The 20,290-nt window shown below is 43.3% G+C and overlaps 1 protein-coding gene across 2 annotated transcripts in view; it reads left to right on the top strand.

Moving 5' to 3' along the window:
• Positions 1–20,290, top strand: part of LOC142743584 (stomatin-like) — a 62,667-nt gene that overhangs the window by 1,798 nt on the left and 40,579 nt on the right. The window contains exons 2-3 of one of the 2 annotated variants that reach the window (XM_075854494.1): positions 16,612–16,737; positions 18,252–18,349. In XM_075854494.1, the coding sequence (XP_075710609.1) occupies positions 16,665–16,737; positions 18,252–18,349 (171 nt within the window). In that variant the 5' untranslated portion in view covers positions 16,612–16,664. Of the gene's footprint in view, positions 1–16,598; positions 16,738–18,251; positions 18,350–20,290 lie in introns of those variants that run through there. The other variant, XM_075854493.1, reaches the window with a different exon arrangement.

The following is a 20,290-nucleotide window of genomic DNA, read 5'->3' as shown; positions in this document are numbered from 1 at the left end:
TACAGTATCCGCTGTTGTTCAGATTTTCCACTGATGTTTGTGTAAATAATATATGTATAATTGTCACATTTTGGCCTATAGAGTGTGTGATTAAGGCCTCATTTACACGAGCGTAATATACGCGCGTGCGACGCGCGTGCTTTTCACGCGTGTCGTACGCACCTATATTAGTCTATGGGGCAGTGTAGACGATGCGTGAATTTTGCGCAGCGCGAGTGCGTTGCGTAAAACTCACGACATGTTCTATAATCGTGCGTTTTTTGCGCATCACGCACCCATTGAAGTTAGTGGGTGCGTGAAAACCACGCATGCTGCACGGAAGCACTTCCGTGCGAACTGCGTGATTCGCGCAAGAGCTGTCAAAAGGATGAATGTAAACAGAAAAGCACCACGTGCTTTTCTGTTTACAAACATCCAAACGGAGTGTCAAATTAGAGATGAGCGCACCGAACTTCACCGGGTTCGGCCGAACTCGTTTTGACCGAACCTGGCAAAAAATGTTCGGGTACGCGACGGCAGGAGACAGTCACTGTGCTGAAAGAGTTAAACTGGTTCAGCACCATGGACAGTGACTTCCGATCACAATATACATGAACGTGTAAAAAAAAAAGTTCTGACTTACCGAGAACTCCCGGCTTCTTCCTCCAGTCTGACCTCCCGGGATGACAATTCTGTCCAAGTGACAGCTGCAGCCAATCACAGGCCAAGCACAGCCTGCAGCCAATCACAGGCTGCAGCGGTCTCATGGACTGCCACGTCATCCTGGGAGGTGGGGCCGGATGACAAGAGAGGGACGCGTCACCAAGGCAACGGCCGGGAGACCGGACTGGAGGAAGCAGGAAGTTCATGGTAAGTATGAACGTCTTTTTTTGATTCACAGGTTGGTGTAGATTGTGATGGGAACTCACTGTCGCGGGTGCTGAAAGAGTTACTGCCGATTAGTTAGCTCTTTCAGCACCTTGGACAGTGACGGGCGTCAACTAGCCTCATCTCTATGATGGCGGCTGCGCGAAAATCTCGCAGCCGCGCATCATACACGGATGACACACGGAGCTGTCAAATGCTCGTGTAAATCAGGCCTTATACATAGGGGCTGGACATCTATCACTGCTGCTAGGACTGGCCTGTCACTGTCCGCACATATGTAACTAGAAGAGGAGTGCAGCTCCGAGGGAAGAGGTGAGTATAATGCTGCAGTATTTTTGAGCCCCTGTTTGGAGAGGTGGTCATTGTGGCTGGCGCTGTATAGGGAGCACTGTGAGCACCACTTTTCAAGGCCATTATATGGGGTTGTAAAGGATTAAACTTAACATTGGTTATTTTCTTCCAAAAACAGCACCACACCTGCCCATAGGTTGTGTGTGGTATTGCAGCTCAGTCCCAGTCACTTCAATGGTGTTGAACTTTGGGGGGTGCACAGTTTATTCATTGTGATAACTGATATTACATTTTGGTTATGATTGACTTCTATGGCACTATACACTGGATTACTGGGGGTCCCAGCAGTCACCCATCAAACTTTTTTGTCATATTATGTGTAAATATTATCAAAGTCCACACAGACAGTTCACACAGAATTTTTTGGCACTGATTTTGATGTGGAAACCGCGTCGCAATCCGTATCAAAAATGTCCCAGATTGCCCCCCATTGATTTCAATGGGAGGCTGAGGTGTTCATTTTCCTGGACGGCTTTTGGCTGCTCGCAGAAAATAAAAGCAGCATTCTCATTATTCGAGCGGTCTCCGGCTCTGACCTCCTATTGAAATAAATGAGGCAGAAAAAACAGCAACGCTCGTTTTGAGTATTTTTTTCCCTCAGCTTTTGCAATATATTTAAAGGGAATGTGTTGCTAGCAAAAAATGCATTTTTTTTTTTTAGTTAAACAATTAGTTTTTTTCACGAGTCAGGAAATATTATAAATTAGATTCTAATTTATAACATTTCCCAGTGCTGGTCACTAGATGGAGCAATTCCCAAAATTGCAGCATTGCATGTGGTAAAGCAACCACATTGCTTTATGCTGCAAAATTGGAAAAAAATCCCTCGCTCTAGTGAGCTCTCAGAATCCCCCCCTCCTTTATCCTGGCTGGTGCTGGGAGAAACGAGGGGATTGAACGGTCAAACCTCCTACACTGTGTGTCACCATTTTTTGAGCTAACACACAGTGTAGTAGGTTTACATACACTAGTAAAACACACTGAAACACGAACATACATAGAAATCACTTATCTACTCCAGTCGCCGCCGCTCCCTCCGGTCCGTCCGCTCCGTCTGCTGCCGCTGCTCCAAGTGCACAAGTCCGGAAGCCGCGACCGGAAGTAGTAATCTTACTGTCCGGCCGCGACTTCCGGTCCACAGGAAAATGGCGCCGGACGGCGCTCAGTTCAACTTGGACTGTGTGGGAGCGGTGCATGCGCCGTTCCCACACAGACGGCGTACACCATAGTGGATGGAACGGGCCCCGTTCGCATTCATTATGGGACTGTAGCTGCCGTATTCCATGTCTGTATGTGTCGTTAATCGACACATACAGAAATGGAAAAAAAAATGGCAGCCCCCATGGACAAGAAAAAGTACAAAAATAAAAAAAAGTAACATACAAACACACAAATAAATATAAAAGTTTTTAATAAAACACTAACATCAAACTGATCTAAAAAAAAATTTTGGTGACACTGTTCCTTTAACGGCCATGGGCAAAAAAAGCTGCAAAAAAGGGGAGAAAAAAAAAGCGGCAGATCAACTCTAGTAATTCAAAATCTGCCTGCAAAAAAACTCTGTGTGAACTAGATTCAGTAGATGCAGTCCTGTGATAAACTACAGATAACATATTGAGATGTCACAATGAGTTGTACCAAATGACCAACTCAGCTTTGATACATCTGTATGTAATGCATCTGTAAGGTTTACGCCACTAAGGGTCCACACAGGCTGACATGGGCCGTGTAATTGATCGTCGATAAACGAGACAGCTCGTTGATCGGCGCTTGTTTGCTCTTTTCGCAAGGAACTATGTTTGGGGATGAGCGATTGTTATTCTGATCGCTCGACGTCACACATTTCTATCATGGCGGCAGCGCATCTCTCAGTTTACACAGGGGAATATGCTGTTGACAACGATATTTCATGCTGCATAAACTATACAATAAGCCGATAAATTTGCGTTTTTTCATTCATCGTCTAATCCTTGCCCTGTTTACGTATGATTGCTCGTTGCCCTGTAAATGGCCCATGTAAAAGGACCTTAAGCTTTAGTATCATTCTCCAATCTTAGAGAGATGCTTCACCTTTAATGACCCTATGCTTGTATAATAAGAAATTACGTATTTAGCAATTGTCTAATATATATGATCTTGTTAAGAAGAGGCCGTACTGCAGACAAAAAAAATAGAATAAAGGGAGGCCTCCATGACTACAATAGATGGGAGGGGTAACGAGTTGGTTTGGCCTATGGGAATTTGGGATAAAGCCAGTAGGAGGGCTAGTAAGGAAAAGGGGTGGGGGGGAATAGGGGGAAGTACCTTTTCCTTGTGCTTTCTCTCCCTCTCTTCGCCAGGACACTGAAGCAGGAACATGTCCTTCCCCTCCTCTTCATCCATGGCGTCTGAGGAAGACATGCTGCAGCAGCTGCTGACCGCCGCTTCTTCCAGGGAGCCTGGTTGGCTTAATCGGCAGATAACGGCGCTTATTGCGGGCCCGGTGTCAGCTGATGGCCGGGAGTCATCGGAGGCTCAGGGTGCAGGCCAGGAGCACTCCCCCGCAACATCGGCTCCTTCGGTACAGGAGCTGCCGGAGGTAAGAGCACGGCGCTCTCGGGGACAGGTAGCAGGCGGAGAGAGCCTGTCTCCTCGGCGACGCCGGATACAGCCGGCACTTCCGGTGCGAAGCACACCACGAGGCGCTCAAGACCTCCCGCCCGGCTGAGTCCGGAGGTGATCCCGCGGGCACGGCGCTGCAGTAGGAGCCCCTCGGTGGACCCTTCAGGCCGGGCTGCGGAGCAGACATCTGCTGCTCCACGGTCCGGTACTGGGAGGAATCCCAGAACGCGGCGGCGCCCGGCGGCCGTGTCCACAAGATTCCGGCCTTCACTTCCGGCCACCCCTCCTCCTTCCAGCGGGGGCGGAAATGGCGAGGTGCCAGCCAGAGGGCCGCCTGGTTTAGACACGCAGATGACGGTCGGGGATGGTGTCGGAGGTCACAGACTGCGGTCAGTGGTGTGGGTGCCAGGCAACGAGCACCAAGTGGCCGGTGCTTCAGGACAGCTGAGGAGAGTCGAGAGCCGCCAGGATGATGCGATATCCCTTTCCCAAGTTCCTTCCAGGAGCTGGAATTCCCAGTGCACCCATTGCCAATGCGGACGACGCCACAGCGGGACCGGAGCATTGGATGATGGTGAGCTGACAGCCTCTACACGTGAACATGCGTGTCCGGCTGACGGGTTCACAGCCCCTGGGCAGCCTGGTGAGTTGACGCCTACTTTACCTTTTCCTGCTTTATACCGCGTTCCAAATTATTATGCAAATGTTATTTTTCGCTGACTTTCCTAAATAGTCGATGCAAATGACTGTGGGTATAATCTTCAAGCCATCAACCGTTGGAGTATAATGCAAATTTTATTGAATAAATCTCCTAATGATAACAGATTTTTTTTTAGAAGTAAAAAACTCAAAATGCACTGTTTCAAATTATTATGCACAACAGAGATCAAAACATTTTAAAGGTTGTAAAGAGAACTAAAATGGTAATTTGTTGAATTTGCAGCATCAGGAGGTCATATTTACAGAAATCAAAAGCTCTTTCAATCAAAAAAAACTTAGCAAGCCAAGTTACATGTTAACACAGGACCCCTTCTCTGATATCACCTTCACAATTCTTGCATCCATTGAATTTGGACAGTTTCTGCTTGAATATCTTTGCAGGATGTCAGAATAGCCTCCCAGAGCTTCTGATTTGATGTGAACTGCCTCCCACCCTCATATATATTTTGCTTGAGGATGCTCCAAAGGTTCTCAATAGGGTTGAGGTCAGGGGAACATGGGGGCCACACCATGAGTTTCTCTCCTTTTATGCCCATAGCAGCCAATGACATAGAGGTATTCTTTGCAGCATGAGATGGTGCATTGTCATGAATGAAGATAATTTTGCTACGGAAGGCGCGGTTCTTCTTTTTATACCACAGAAGAAAGTGGTCAGTCATAAACTCTACGTACTTTGCAGAAGTCATTTTCACACCGTCAGGGACCCTAAAGGGGCCTACCAGCTCTCTCCCCATGATTCCAGCCCAAAACATGACTCCGTCACATCCTTGCTGACGTCGCAGCCTTGTTGGGACATGGTGGCCATTCACCAACCATCCACTACTCCATCCATCTGGACCATCCAGGGTTGCACGGCACTCATCAGTAAACAACTGGGGGTAAGGTATTGGTGGGCAGATGACCTGTAAATAAAATATTGGTGGCTTCAAGGACTTGCCCCTGTCATTCTTTTTGTTGTTTATGACCCTGAGAGGGTCACAGGGTTATTTATGTTATGATGAATTCCTCGGGGGGAATTCAAAAAGTTATGTTATTTGGTTATTTAAAATTCATTGTTATTTAAGATAATAAACGGCTGCTGTGGCCATTAAAATCCAACTCTGTTTCAGTATCTGCTTTATTAAAAGGTAAGGGACATAAAAGGGTACACGACTCGACTTATTTGAGTCATAGGAATGACTATCTTATTTGTGGGATTGAGCAGTAAGGCTGGATTCACACGAGCACATTACGTCCGTAATGGACGGAACGTATTTCAGCCGCTAATCCCGGACTGAACTCAGTGCAGGGAGCCGGGCTCCTAGCATCATAGTTATGTACGATGCTAGGAGTCCCTGCCTCTCCGTGGAACTACTGTCCTGTACTGAAAACATGATTACAGTACGGGACAGTTGTCCTGCAGCGAGGCAGTGACGCCTAGCATCATAGATAACTATGATGCTAGGAGCACGGCTCCCTGCAGTGTGTTCGGTCCGGGATTAGCGGATGAAATACGTTCCGTCCATTACGGACGTAATGTGCTCGTGTGAATCCAGCCTTACATAGCCGGGGCCAGTTTTAGCACCAGGCAAACCTGGACAGATGGAATGGAGTAAATTGTTAACTTGAGAGTGGCGTAGATAGGGGACTAACTGGGACTCCCAAAGGCCCAAATTCACCTGGAGCTAGCTCTGAATATATTCGCTAAGAATTTTTCCCAGTTTTCAAGATCTCTGCTTGTTGTAATTCAGTAGGAACTCACATTGATTACTCCCAGGGATAAAAATCTGTCCATGATCATGTGATTGACACGTAGGTGCACGACTCATTAAGGGCGGATTTACACGAGCGTGTGCGTTTTGCGCACGCAAAAAATGCGGCGTTTTGCGCGCGCAAAAGGCACTTAACAGCTCCGTGTGGCATCACCATATGAAGCGCGCCTGCGTGATTTTCGCTCAGCCGCCATCATTATGACACTCTGTATGTTTGTAAACAGAAAAGCACGTGGTGCTTTTCTGTTTTCAATCATACGTTTGACTGCTGTTGCGCGAATCACGCGTGTCCCACGGAAGTGCTTCATTGTGGTGCGCGTGATTTTCACGCACCCATTGACTTCAATGGGTGCGTGATGTGCGAGAAATGCAGAAATATAGGACATGTCGTGAGTTTTACGCAGCGGACACCCGCTGCATAAAAATCACGGACTGTCGGCACGGCCCCATAGACTAATATAGGTCCGTGCGAGGCGTGTGAAAATCACGCGCGTTGCACGGACGTATATCACGTTCATGTAAATCCGCCCTTACTGTAACGAGCCGTGCACCTGTGTATCCATCACATGACCAGGACAACAATTTAGCCACTGTCATGAAACAATGTCGGTTCCTATTAAAAAACAGCAAGTAGAGATCTTGAAAACCGTGGGAAATTGATAAAAAAGAAATATTGCAAAATTGTCTAACTTTTTTTTATCATATATAGAATATGATTTATTTTTTCACACTGGACAACCCTTTTGAAGGAAGACATTTCAATAAGGACCTTTTCAAATCTGCGCTAGAATTTTCGTTATTCTGTTCCGTTATAGAAACAAAATAATGGAAGCACCGGATCCAACACATAATGGACACCGATGGTAGACTTTAACAGGGTGCGTCATTCCGTCCTGCATGCACGCGCTATTTTGTCCGGCAGATATGCTGGAATCTGCAACGGAGGCTAATAATGAGATGTGAACAGAGTCTTGTAAAATAATTTTTGTATTCAAAATTATATTTGTGTAGGTTCATGTGTGAAGGAGTCAGGAAGTACCCCCATGACATATACATTGCTTGATGTTTGCCAACTTCAGACATGATACATTTAAAGATACCCATACACTGTATATTGTGAATCGTCATTAGAAAATATGCAGGTACCGCAGTGTGTATGGCCCCAAAAAAACTCTGGTGGTCTATAAAGGGACATGCCCTATCTTCGCGCGTTTACGAATCTGACCTCCCATTGACATCAATGGGAGGCAGAGAAAGCGTATTTTGCAGAGTTTTTGCCCGTAGCACTCAGTGGGCGCAAGTGAAAAACGCGGCGAAAATCGCGGCAAACGACGTGCAGGAAAGGACAAAATCTGCCTCAAAATCCCAAACAGAATTTTGAGTCAGAATTTTCCTCCTGCAAAAAACTCAGTGTGAACGACACCTAAAAATGGAATTCAATGCTGTGACAAATCCATTACGTGACATATACCTTTAGCACCTGACGGAAGACATTGACTTTAATAGCTCCCATCGGATTTTCGTCATGGTGTCTATCATTTTATATGAAAAAATTGCGCTATTTTTCCCTGCATATTTTAAGGGAATCTGAGAGGGAGGATCCTGATAGAGTCTCCAATGGAGATATGAACACAACCTAGGGTTACATAGTTACATAGTTAGTACGGCTGAAAAAAGACACATGTCCATCAAGTTCAACCAAGGGAAGGGAAAAGGGAAGGAAAAATTTCTACACATAGGAGCTAATATTTTTTTGTTCTAGGAAATTATCTAACCCTTTTTTAAAGCCATCTACTGTCCCTGCTGTGACCAGCTCCTGCGGTAGGCTATTCCATAGATTCACAGTTCTCACAGTAAAGAAGCCTTGTCGCCTCTGCAGCTTGAACCTTTTTTTCTCCAGACGGAGGGAGTGCCCCCTTGTTTTTTGAGGGGGTTTTACAAGGAACAGGATTTCACCATATTTTTTGTATGTGCCATTAATATATTTATATAAGTTAATCATGTCCCCCCTTAGTCGTCTTTTTTCAAGGCTAAATAGGTTTAATTCTTTCAATCTTTCCTCATAACTTAAATTCTCCATGCCCCTTATTAGCTTCGTTGCTCTTCTTTGTATTTTTTCCAACTCCAGGGCATCCTTTCTATGAACTGGAGCCCAGAACTGAACTGCATATTCTAGATGAGGCCTCACTAATGCTTTGTAAAGTGGCATTATTACATCCCTGTCCCGCGAGTCCATGCCTCTTTTAATACACGACAATATCCTGCTGGCCTTTGAAGCAGCTGATTGACACTGCATGCTGTTATTGAGTTTATGATTTACAAGTACACCCAGATCCTTCTCAACAAGTGAATCCGCCAGTGTAGCGCCCCCTAGGACATATGATGCATGCAGGTTGTTGGTACCAAGATGCATAACTTTACATTTATCTACATTAAACTTCATTTGCCAAGTGGACGCCCAAACACTTAGTTTGTTTAAATCTGCCTGTAATTAATGAACATCTTCCATAGTCTGAACTATATTACATAGCTTGGTGTCATCTGCAAAAATAGAAATAGTGCTATTAATCCCATCCTCTATATCATTAATAAATAAGTTGAATAATAGTGGTCCCAGCACTGAACCCTGGGGTACACCACTTATAACCGGGGACCATTCAGAGAAGGAATCATTGACCACAACCCTCTGGATACGGTCCTTGAGCCAATTCTCAATCCAATTACAAACTATATTTTCTAAACCTATAGTCCTTAATTTACCCATTAGGCGTCTATGGGGGACAGTGTCAAATGCCTTTGCAAAGTCCAAAAACACTAAATCCACAGCGGCCCCTCTGTCTAGACTTCTGCTCACCTCTTCATAAAAACAGATTAGGTTAGTTTGACAACTTCTGTCCTTAGTAAAACCGTGCTGGCTGTCACTTATAATGCTATTTATTGTCACATAATCCTGTATATAGTCCCTCAATAGCCCCTCAAACATTTTCCCCACGATGGATGTTAAGCTTACTGGTCTATAATTACCCGGGGAAGACCTAGAGCCCTTTTTGAAAATAGGCACCACATTTGCCCTGCGCCAGTCCCTTGGCACTATACCAGTCACTAGAGATTCTCTGAATATTATGAAAAGGGGGACAGAAATAACTGAACTAAGCTCTTTAAGAATTCTAGGGTGTAACCCATCTGGTCCCGGAGCCTTGTGCACATTTATTTTATTTAATTTAGCTTGGACCATCTCTACATTCATCCAATTCAGTATATCAACTGATATATTAACAGCACTGGCACCGGCTACATCAGCTGCTCTTTCTTCTGTTGTATATACAGAGCTAAAGAACCCATTTAGTAACTCTGCCTTCTCTTGATCCCCTGTGATCAACTCCCCATTACCATTATCTAGGGGTCCTACATGTTCAGACCTTGGCTTTTTTGCATTTATATGCTTGAAGAATTTTTTAGGATTTGTTTTACTATCCTTGGCCACCTGCCTTTCATTTTGTATTTTTGCTAATTTTATTACATTTTTACAGATTTTATTAAGCTCTTTATATTTTACAAAGGCTACAGCTGTACCCTCAGATTTGTATTTTTTAAATGCCCTTTTTTTGTCATGTATTGCCCCTTTCACAGAAGGTGTAGGCCATGTGGGGTTTAATTTGAGTCGTTTATACTTATTACCTGTAGGAATAAATTTTGCACTATAATAACTCAAAGTAGATTTGAAAATCTCCCATTTATCATTTGTTCCATTATTTGACATTAGTTCTTCCCAGTCTATATCCTGAATTGCAGCCCTCATCCTGGGGAAATTGGCTTTCTTAAAATTAAATGTTTTTGCCCTCCCAGCCTGCGTTTGTTTTTTACAGTATAGGTAAAATGTAACTATATTATGATCACTGTTACCGAGGTTTTCACGAACATTGACATTCCCAACAAGATCTGCATTATTAGAAATGACCAGATCCAACAGAGCTTCACCTCTAGTCGGGTCTTCCACAAACTGGCCCATAAAATTTTCCTCCAACAGGTTGAGGAAATGTCTCCCCTTTGCAGTTGAAGCCGAACCATGACACCAATTAATATCCCGGAAATTAAAATCTCCCATTATCACTACAGTACCCGCCTGTGCAGCCCGCTCCATCTGTTTATATATCTGACCTTCCATCTCCTCAGTTATATTGGGGGGTCTATAGATTACACCAAAAGTAATTTTTTCAGTGTTTACCTCCCTTTCTAGTTCCACCCACAAGGTTTCAACCTCCTCACAGTCTTGACCCACTATTGTCTCTTTCACACTCGCCTTCATATCACTTCTCACATACAGACATACACCACCACCTTTCCTATTTGTCCTGTCTTTACGAAAAAGTGTAAAACCCTGTAGATTTACAGCCCAGTCATGTGAACAGTCCAGCCATGTTTCAGCAACACCAACTATATCTATATTTTCTTCCAGTATCAAGGCCTCCAGCTCCCCCATTTTGCTTGCTAGACTTCTGGCATTTGTGAACATACACTTTAACTTGCCTGTCAGTTTTTCACTTTTATTATCAGAAATGTGATTTGACATTAATCGGTCCTTTTTATTTACACTGATGTTTTGTAACGAAAGGATCTCCTTATCTTGTTGTCTAGCCCTCTCCCCACATTCTGTTTCTCCCCCCACCAATATAGTCTGACCCCTCTCTAACCTGGCTACCCCTTTTTTTTCTACATTGACCTCCCTCCTCAGCCCTAGTTTAAATACTCCGCCACCCCAGCTAGAATTCTCTCCCCCAGCACAGCGGACCCCCTTCCATTTAGGTGCAAATCATCTGCAGAATACAGTTTGTACCCCAATGAAAAGTCAGCCCAGTGCTCTAGGAACCCAAATCCTTCTCCTCTACACCAAGACTTCAGCCATGCATTTAACTCCCTAAGCTCCCGCTGTCTTTCCTGTGATGCGCATGGCACAGGCAGTATTCCTGAGAATACAACCTTGGAGGTCCTTCCCTTCAGCTTGTAGCCTAGTTCTTTAAAATTATTCTTAAGGCTCCTCCACCTACCATTTATTCTGTCGTTGGTACCGACATGGACCACGACAGCTGGATCATCACCAGCCCCTCCCAGCAATTTGTCCACCCGTTCCACCACATGCCGAACCCTGGCACCAGGGAGACAGCAAACCATTCGGTTGAGGCGGTCTTGGCGACAAATTATTCTATCCGTCTTCCTGATTATAGAATCCCCTACGACTATCAATTGTCTTGGCTTGCCTGCATTACCATCCCGCCGACTACTAGCTGGGCTGTTCTCCCGGCTGTTAGGGAGATCAGTATCCACTAGGGCTGCCTTTTCTGAGACTGACACCCTCGCATCATCACCCAACGTGGCAATTTTGCTTCATGGCATCATGGCTGTTTTTAAAGGATCCATTACAAATATAACAGCTCCATTTTGCAACAGGTTTTACCGAGCAGAATATGACAGCAGTCTAAACAATTTTGCCCGTGAGGGGCTACAGAAAAGTGAAGGAGGGGAACCACGAGTTGAACAGAGCTTAAAGGTTTTGTCCAGTCATAATAAATCGATGGCCTATCCCCAGTGAACAATGAAGGGTCCTTTTGAATGACAGCAAGCAGAGATCTTGAAACTAATGAGGTATTGATATAGAAAGTATACAGTGCCCACCATAAGTTCCGGAACACCCTCATAACTTTTGAACCGCTCGAGGTAGAGGGTTGAAATTTGGTGGGATTTAATGGGGTCATAAAATCTATCAGTTAATGCCACAAAAAAACACCCACACCCCCTTGGGGGCGGTGGGGTGGGCGGGGGCAGCAAAATCTTAAATGGCATGGGGGGGTCGAGTGGGGGCTCATTTTAAAGCTCTTTTCAATACAAAAATGATGCTGTAAACGATTTTGAGTTAGGATTTTTTTTGCTGAGATATTTAATGTTAAAGTTATCATCTTCATTATCGGCTACCGCCGGTGTAAGCATTACCCAAAAGGTACCGCGCGGAGGTCACACCGTCGGATTTACATCTCATCAGAGTGCTAGATTAATGTGAGTCCCCTTGCCTCTCACTTTTGTGTGTGTGTGTATGTGTGTTTGTGTGCCCTTCAACAACTTGACAGTGTCCTAAGCGAACGTAAAACGTGTCGATAACGTTATTTATAACATCTGGTGTGATTGAATTAGAAATGTTCACTATTCTTTCCCACAGCAAGTTTGCGATCCTAGTCTCATAGACTTTACTTTTTAAATACCCCCAGTAAAAAAAAGTCTAATGGGGTCAGATCTGGTGATCTCGGTGGCCATTCTATCGGGCCTCTTCTACCAATCCATTGATCAGGAAAATTATCGTTCAGAAGATTTCGAGCTTGCAGAGAAAAATTAGCTGAGGCGCCATCCTGCTGATGCCAAACATCGCGGAAAGCTTCTCCAGCAATATTTTGAATAGCCGGTATCACTTGGTTTCTTAGAAAATTGCAGTAATTTTCTGCATTTATGTTTCCTTCAATGAAAAACGGTCCTACAATATGATTGAGCAATATTCCGGCCTAAACGTCAACCTTCTGAGGATACTGGGTATGACTGTCTCTCATCCAATGTGGATTTTCGTCTGCCCAATACCTCATGTTCTGTCGATCTACAGAACCGTTGAGTTCAAACGTAGCTTCATCCGAAAAACAGGTCCAGTTGAAAATCCGATGATTATCATCAAATCGTGTCATCATTGTATTGCAAAATTCCACTCTTCTGTCATAATCGCCTTCGGATATCTCCTGAACTAGACAGATTTTATAAGGATGATAATGATGCCTCTGACTCATGTGGCGCTGATATCATTTTGTTGTGCTCCACTCGAGACAGATGTATGAGGATTATCATGTACAGTGAGCAGAACATCTGAAGCTTTTTCATTATTACTCGCATGTTTGGGTCTTTCGGATCTTGGTGCGTCTTTAATTGAACTGGTTATTTGGAAACAATGAACAGTTCCTTTAACAGTTGACAATGAAATTGTATCTCGGATAGGATAAGTGGCATTGTATAAAGCCGCTGCTTCTCGATAGGATCTTATTTTTTCTTCACCATACCCTCTGTCGTGGAAGTCAATGGCTCAAAATATATTAGACTGAAATTTAGAAGAGTCCAACAGAGTCTCAGGCCAGGCACTTTATCTAGCATCCTAATCAGGATATTTCATACCGATATATATCGAGAGAGGAGAAGAAAACACACAGACGCTGCTGGTATGCTCAAAATACTCCTCTGGAGGTTTATTATCAAACACAAACTATAATACTATCATTCAGAAGGGGTGTAGGCTTGAGGTTAACCAATCAGAGACAATGTGACAATATTTGTTATTCAGCCAATAGCAGACCATAAGATACATCCCAGATACATCATTATAATTCTTCACACATCAGGTTTGCAGGTGGCCTTATCTCTCTTGGGCAGAATGTTCCTGTAAGATGGGGGAGGCATTCCCACAAGCATATTTGCCTTCCTCCTATCTCACTCCCTGTGCCTACACTGCAAGCTTCGTATGGGAGCCAAGGTCAAAGATAAAACATACAAAATCAACATAACTTGTGTTAAAGGAACAATGTCTTTCTTATTCACTACAAAAGAACCAAGATGGGAACTCCAGACAAGATGGCTGCTGTACGAAAAGAAATCATTTAACATTATTATAATCACTTTCACATATTACATATCTTAGTAATTCGGCCTCCTGCTTGATAATTCATGATGTAATTTCATACAGAGAATATAAGCAAATAAACCATCCTTCACACCTCTCATCATCAATAAAGTGATCCTTTCCGTTTAGGTCAAATGCATTTTGTGATATGACAATAGAAATGTACAAAAATGAAAATTACTATCCGAATTACCGCTCTCTGAAATTCACCGAAATGTGTGCACATCAAATCATGTTACAATCGTAGACAAGGTCCATTTTGTATCGCCGAGGCCGATTGTAATAATACGTAATTTAATGTCACCTTGATGTGACATTCCCAAGCTCACACACACACGCGCACACGCGCCCACACACATTTAGGATTTTACCTGCGCGGTACATTTTGGATAATGCTATCACTGGCTGTAGCCGATAATGAAGATGATAACTTTAAAGTTAAATATCTCAGCGGAAATAAATCTATCTCAAAATCGATTGCGGTATTGTTTGCGTATTGAAAAGAGCTTTCAAATGAGCCCCCACTCGACCCCCCGTGCCATTTAAGATTTTGATGCACCTGCCCAGTCCACCGCCCCCAAGGGGATAGGGGTGTTTTTTTTTGGCGTTAACTGGTAGATTTTATGACCCCATTAAATCCCACCAAATTTCAACCCTCTACCTCGAGCCGTTCAAAAGTTATGAGGGTGTTCCGGAACTTTTGGTGGGCACTGTATAAGAAAAGTGTATAACGTTAGATTATACACAGAATAACATTTATTTGCTGAAACCATAGAGGGGTGTAACCAGAGATGGCTACCCTGTTCAGGTGGTTTATCTACTAGCCAGAGAGGAAAGCAGCTACAACGTGTCTCTCCCGCCTGGAGGACTTCAAGAGGTCGTCTGGGCACGGGGTGGTTTTTCATACTGATGTCCTATCCACATGATACAATTAAAAAAGAAGCAGCAATAAAGCCAAAGTGTGCTCACCAAATGCGTCTTTATGGTATCTGTAGTTCCTCACTTGAGTGCAGCGGAGGGGGGGAGGGGGCTTGCAGGCTAGCAAGAAGAATCCATAGGAAGGAAAGTAGAAACTATTTTCTCCGGCACATCCATAAAAAAATATAATATATTCATACATCAAATTAAAATCCAGAGAAAGCATAGGTTACGCGTGTAGAAGCTTATGCGTTTCGAAAAGAAGTGTTCTTACTCATAGCATACTTCACTAAGCTAATACATGTGTTTTAAAATCACAATTAGCCAATCCTAACTACTTGCAATCCTAAACTCCACACAGGTTTGAAAAACATAGTGTTCACATTGTTTGACGTTCGTTCACATTAGTAATGTACATGCGTGAATGCAGAAAAATCTTTTTTATATGCAATGTTTTTTCGTTACGGAAAAATCCTATTTAACGAAATATATTAAATATGCAGTGTTTATATGGCCAAGGAAAAAAGTAGCACCAAAACAAATATTTCAATTCTATGGTGCTTACCTCATATTCATATAATAGTGCAAATATCTGAATATACTTAAAAGGATTTGCACCTCCTTAATCCTACAATGGTCTTTCTATATGGAGAAATCTTAAAAGAGCATATGTAAACAGGAAAATATATAAAAATTAGAAAAATGATCCACAGGATAGGTCATCAGTACATAATCGGTGGGGGTCCGACACCCGGATCCAGTACCAGTCAGCTGTTCCGGCTGCCTCTGGGCACCGGGTATCCATTGGTATCCATCGGTGCCGGAAGCAGATGGCTTCGGTCACAGTACAACGGCAGTGCTGCAGTACTGCAGCTCTGCTCCGATTCAATTGAATACTGCAGCACGGCCGCTATACAGTGCAGGGAGACATCTGCTTCCGACACTGACGACTGCATAGCATCCCATGCCCGGAGAAAGCTGGAACAGCTGATCAGTGCGGTGTCGGACACCCAGCGATCGGTGCAGTGTCGGACACCCAGCGATCATATACTGATGACCTATCCTGTGGAAAAACCGACCCGTTCCCGGACAGCCCTTTTAACAAGGCATTACATGGACAGCCCATTGATTGTGTAATGCTTCATTTTACCTGTGGTGGCGCTGTAGAATATATTTCACATTTATTGCCAGATTTCCCCCAAATTACAGCTGATCGCTGGATGTCTGAGCAGCAGGACCTCCTGTGATCAGTTTATCGCTGGGGACTCTTCTAAATAAAATTGGATTGGTACAAAGTGGACAGAAAAGTGGCAAGCGATATAACTCCATCCTTGCCCCCTAGAACATGGGATATTTTCTCATACACAGTCAGGTGGCATAGCTTATTAACATTTTCTATTTGGTAAATCCTGTAACCCAATTCCCAATGACACAGTCTCATTCATTGTTGTGGGTGATCCTGTTGCTGTTAAAAATATCATGGTAAAGGTTTCTATTACAATAGCTGTAAGTGACATGAAAATGATATCTTAGCGACGGTTTATTATTTACAGCTGTAGTGATGTTCTTCTGTATAAGTCAGCTCGCTCCACCGCTTGTGAGTCCACATATTCTAACTAGTTTGTCCCTTTTGAAGATCACTAGACATCTACGTGAACGTTATTTGATGTCATTCTTGATCTTTTGCTTGCATGCACGGTGAAGCGAGACCCCATAGTCTGATATGTGTTCAGACGCATAACAAAGTACAACCAGACATGGAGACCAACTATGACCAGGAGAAGCCGGGGAGATCGGTGGACAATCAGACAAATGTAGATATTGAACCCGGTAAGTTTTGTCTTTTTGGGGCAGTTCTAAGTATTGATTATTTTAAAATTCCTTTAGTATTTGTTTGTGGGGGAAAAAAGAAGAACATTTTTATACAGATAAGTCGAGTAAAGTGTATGACTATGTTCCTATTTTAACCTTGGGAGTAAATATCCATATTATTTGGTTCACAAACTAGTTCTGCATCTCTCGTAGTACAGTATTTGCAGATAACCTCAGAACCATCAAATTTAGGCTCTGTTCACATCTATATCTTTGTAACGGAAGCGAAGACGCAGTGCCGCATCCTTCGTACGTAGAGCACACAGCGCTATTCTTCTTGTCAAATCTGACTTTGGAGGCTCTGAATGCAAATGTGAACAGAGCCAGACATTCTATGAATGTTTTTTCTTATATTTTATTTTTGTATGTTATGTATGTCTTTTCCTAATGCACAGGCATAATGCAAACAGTAATGTCACAATACAGGGATAATGCACACAATAATGTCACAGTACCGGGATAATGTACTCAATGATGTTACAGTGCAGGGATAATGTGCTCAGTAATGTCACAGTACAGGCATAATGCACACTGTGATGTCAGAGTACTGGGGTAATACATGGAGTGATGTCAAAGTACAGACATAATGTACACTGCAATGTCATAGTACAGACATAATGCACACAGTGATGTTACAGTACTGGGATAATATACACAGTGATGTCACAGTGCAGGCATACTATACACTGTGATGTCACAGTACATGAATAATGCACATAGTGATGTCACAGTACAGAGGTGATGTCACAGTACAGCTATAGTGCATTGGTGCTGTCACAGGTGACAGTACAGGGATAATGTATCTAGTAATGTCATAGTTAAGAGATAATGCACACAGTGATGTCACAGTACAGGAATAATGTACAAAAGGATGTGAAAGTACAGCGATAATGCACAAAGTTAAGACATGGTACAGGAGCAAACTACCCAGTGATGTCACAGTACAAAGATAATGCACAGTATAAGCATAATGCACAAAATTATGTCACAGCACAGGAATAATGCACATAATGATGTCACGGTACACAGATAATGCACTTAGTATTATCACAGAATAGAAATAATTAAAAAAGTGATGTCACAGTATAAGCATAATGCACATACTGTACAGTATTGTCCGATTATATTCCTATTTTAATCTTTGGAACTAAGTAAATCTCTTCCTAATATGTTTAATACAGTCTTATTCGCTTCAGTATCTAGTCCTGCATCCCTCATAGTGCAGTACGTGCAGATAACCTCAGAAATATCCAATTAAACATATCGTTTTGAAGGCCACAAATAGATTTTTCAATTCTCCACAGTATTCTAAACTGTTGCTTTAAATAATTACTAAACCATGTTACAATCCAATATTAGAAATAGAGTCGTAAATGTGTGATCTACAGCAGTGACGCGCAGCTGCTAAAGCTAGTAATAGGCTGTGGTGCTGTAAATATGTTTAATCCGTGTATTTTCTTTCTGTCTTTTAGGAAAAAAAGATATAGACTGCTTTGGATACGTGTTGATTTTCTTTTCCTTTTTGTTGGTTTTTGTCACTTTTCCTGTTTCAATATGGTCTTGCATTAAGGTAAATGTGATTATTGATCGTATTTGTTATTTGCTTTAATGGATTTTTTTAATTTTTTTAGCATAAGTGAAGCTTAATCATTGTGTAATGAACAGTTCTGCACCTTTCTAATCCAGTCTGCGGCAGATTTGCTAAGACTGGTGATTTGTACGCCAGTATTAGTCTGATGCCCACAGTAGTAAGATATGACTAATTTATTAACACTCTCGAAGTGTATCTGTACTTTTATAAAACATTTGACATGTCAGAAGTTTTGATCGGTGGCAGTTCTAGCACTGAGACCCCCTCCATTCACTATAACGAAGCAGAAAAAGTGCTCAGGTGAGCGCTGTGCTGCTTCGTTTCAGATAGGCTTTGTTAGGCTTGCCTCGGAAAGCCAAGCTAGCGGTGTACGGGCTGAATCAGTTGAACATGATGAGGACTGGTTATGAGCCTTGGAGTTTTAATACAACTTTTCACATACATACACCGTGTTCCAAATTATTATGCACATTGGATTTAAGTGTCATAAACATTTAATTATTAGTTTTTCAATTGAACTCATGGATGGTATTGTGCACGTGGGGCTTTTCTGTTTTCAATCATAGTTTTGACTGCTTCCGTTTGCTGCGCGTGATTTTCACGCACCCATTGACTTCAATGGGTGCGTGATGCGCGAACAACCCACAAATATAGGACATGTCGCGCGTTTCACGCAGCAGACATACGCTGCGTGAAAATCACGGACTGTCTGAACGGCCCCATAGAGTAACATAGGTCCGTGCGAGGCGCGTGAAAATCACACGGGTTGCACGAACGTATTATACTTTCGTCTAAATAAGCCCTTAAGGTATGTTTACACGACCTATTTTCAGACGTAATTCAGACGTTTTACGCCTCGAACTATGCCTGAAAAGACGGCTTCAATACGTCTGCAAACATCTGCCCATTGCTTGCAATGGGTTTTATTATGTTCTGTTCAGACGAGGTGTAATTTTACGCGTCGCTGTCAAAAGATGGCGCGTAAAAAATTACGCCCCGTCAAAGAACTGCAGGACACTTCTTGGGACGTTTTTGGAGCCGTTTTTCATTGATTCCAATGAAGAAAAGCTCCAATCACGTCCGTAAAAGATGCAGCGAAAAACGCGAGTACTTGCAAAAACGTCTGAAATTCAGGAGCTGTTTTCGCCTGAAAACAGCTCCATAATTTCAGACGTATTTTGCGTTGTCGTGTGTTCACACGCCCTATTTACGGACGTAATTCAGGCGTTTTTCATCTGGAATTACGCCCGAAAAAATGGCTCCAAACCGTCGGCAAACATCTGCCCATTGAATTCAATGGGTCTTACGGTGTTCTGTGCAGACGGGCTGTTTTTTTACGCGCCGCTGTCAAAAGACGGCGCGTAAATAGACGGCCGCCTCAAAGAAGTGCATGTCACTTCTTGGGACGTAATTGGAGCAGTTTTTCATTGACTCCATTGAAAAACAGCTCCAATTAAGTCCGTAATTGACGCAGCGAAAAACGCGTGCACTTGCAAAAACGTCTGAAATTCAGGAGCTGTTTTTGCCTGAAAACAGCTCCGTAATTTCAGACGTATTTTACGTTTGCGTGTGCACATACCCTAACAGTCTATAACTTCAATGGGAAAGGGCTGTAATACTGTGAACCGCAGCTACAAGTGTGTTGGCGATTCAGTGTGAGCAGTAAAGGAAATGAAGGGGAACAAGCACTGCAGTCCCTTCAAAACAGCTGATCTGCAGGGGTGCCAGGAGTTGGACCCCGACCGATCAGATATTAATGGCCTATCCATCAATTTTTTTGACTAGACAACCCCTTTAACTCCTTAACGCCGAAGGACGGATATATCCGTCCTCTGCAGCTGCTAGTTCGCGCAGGAGGACGGATATATCCGTCCTGTGATGGCGCGGGTACTGCCAGTGTACCCACGCGCTCCGATTCCG

The sequence above is a fragment of the Rhinoderma darwinii genome, chromosome 2 (assembly GCF_050947455.1).
Source record: "Rhinoderma darwinii isolate aRhiDar2 chromosome 2, aRhiDar2.hap1, whole genome shotgun sequence".
NCBI lineage: Eukaryota > Metazoa > Chordata > Amphibia > Anura > Rhinodermatidae > Rhinoderma > Rhinoderma darwinii.
This window is presented reverse-complemented; position numbering and strand designations above follow the sequence as displayed.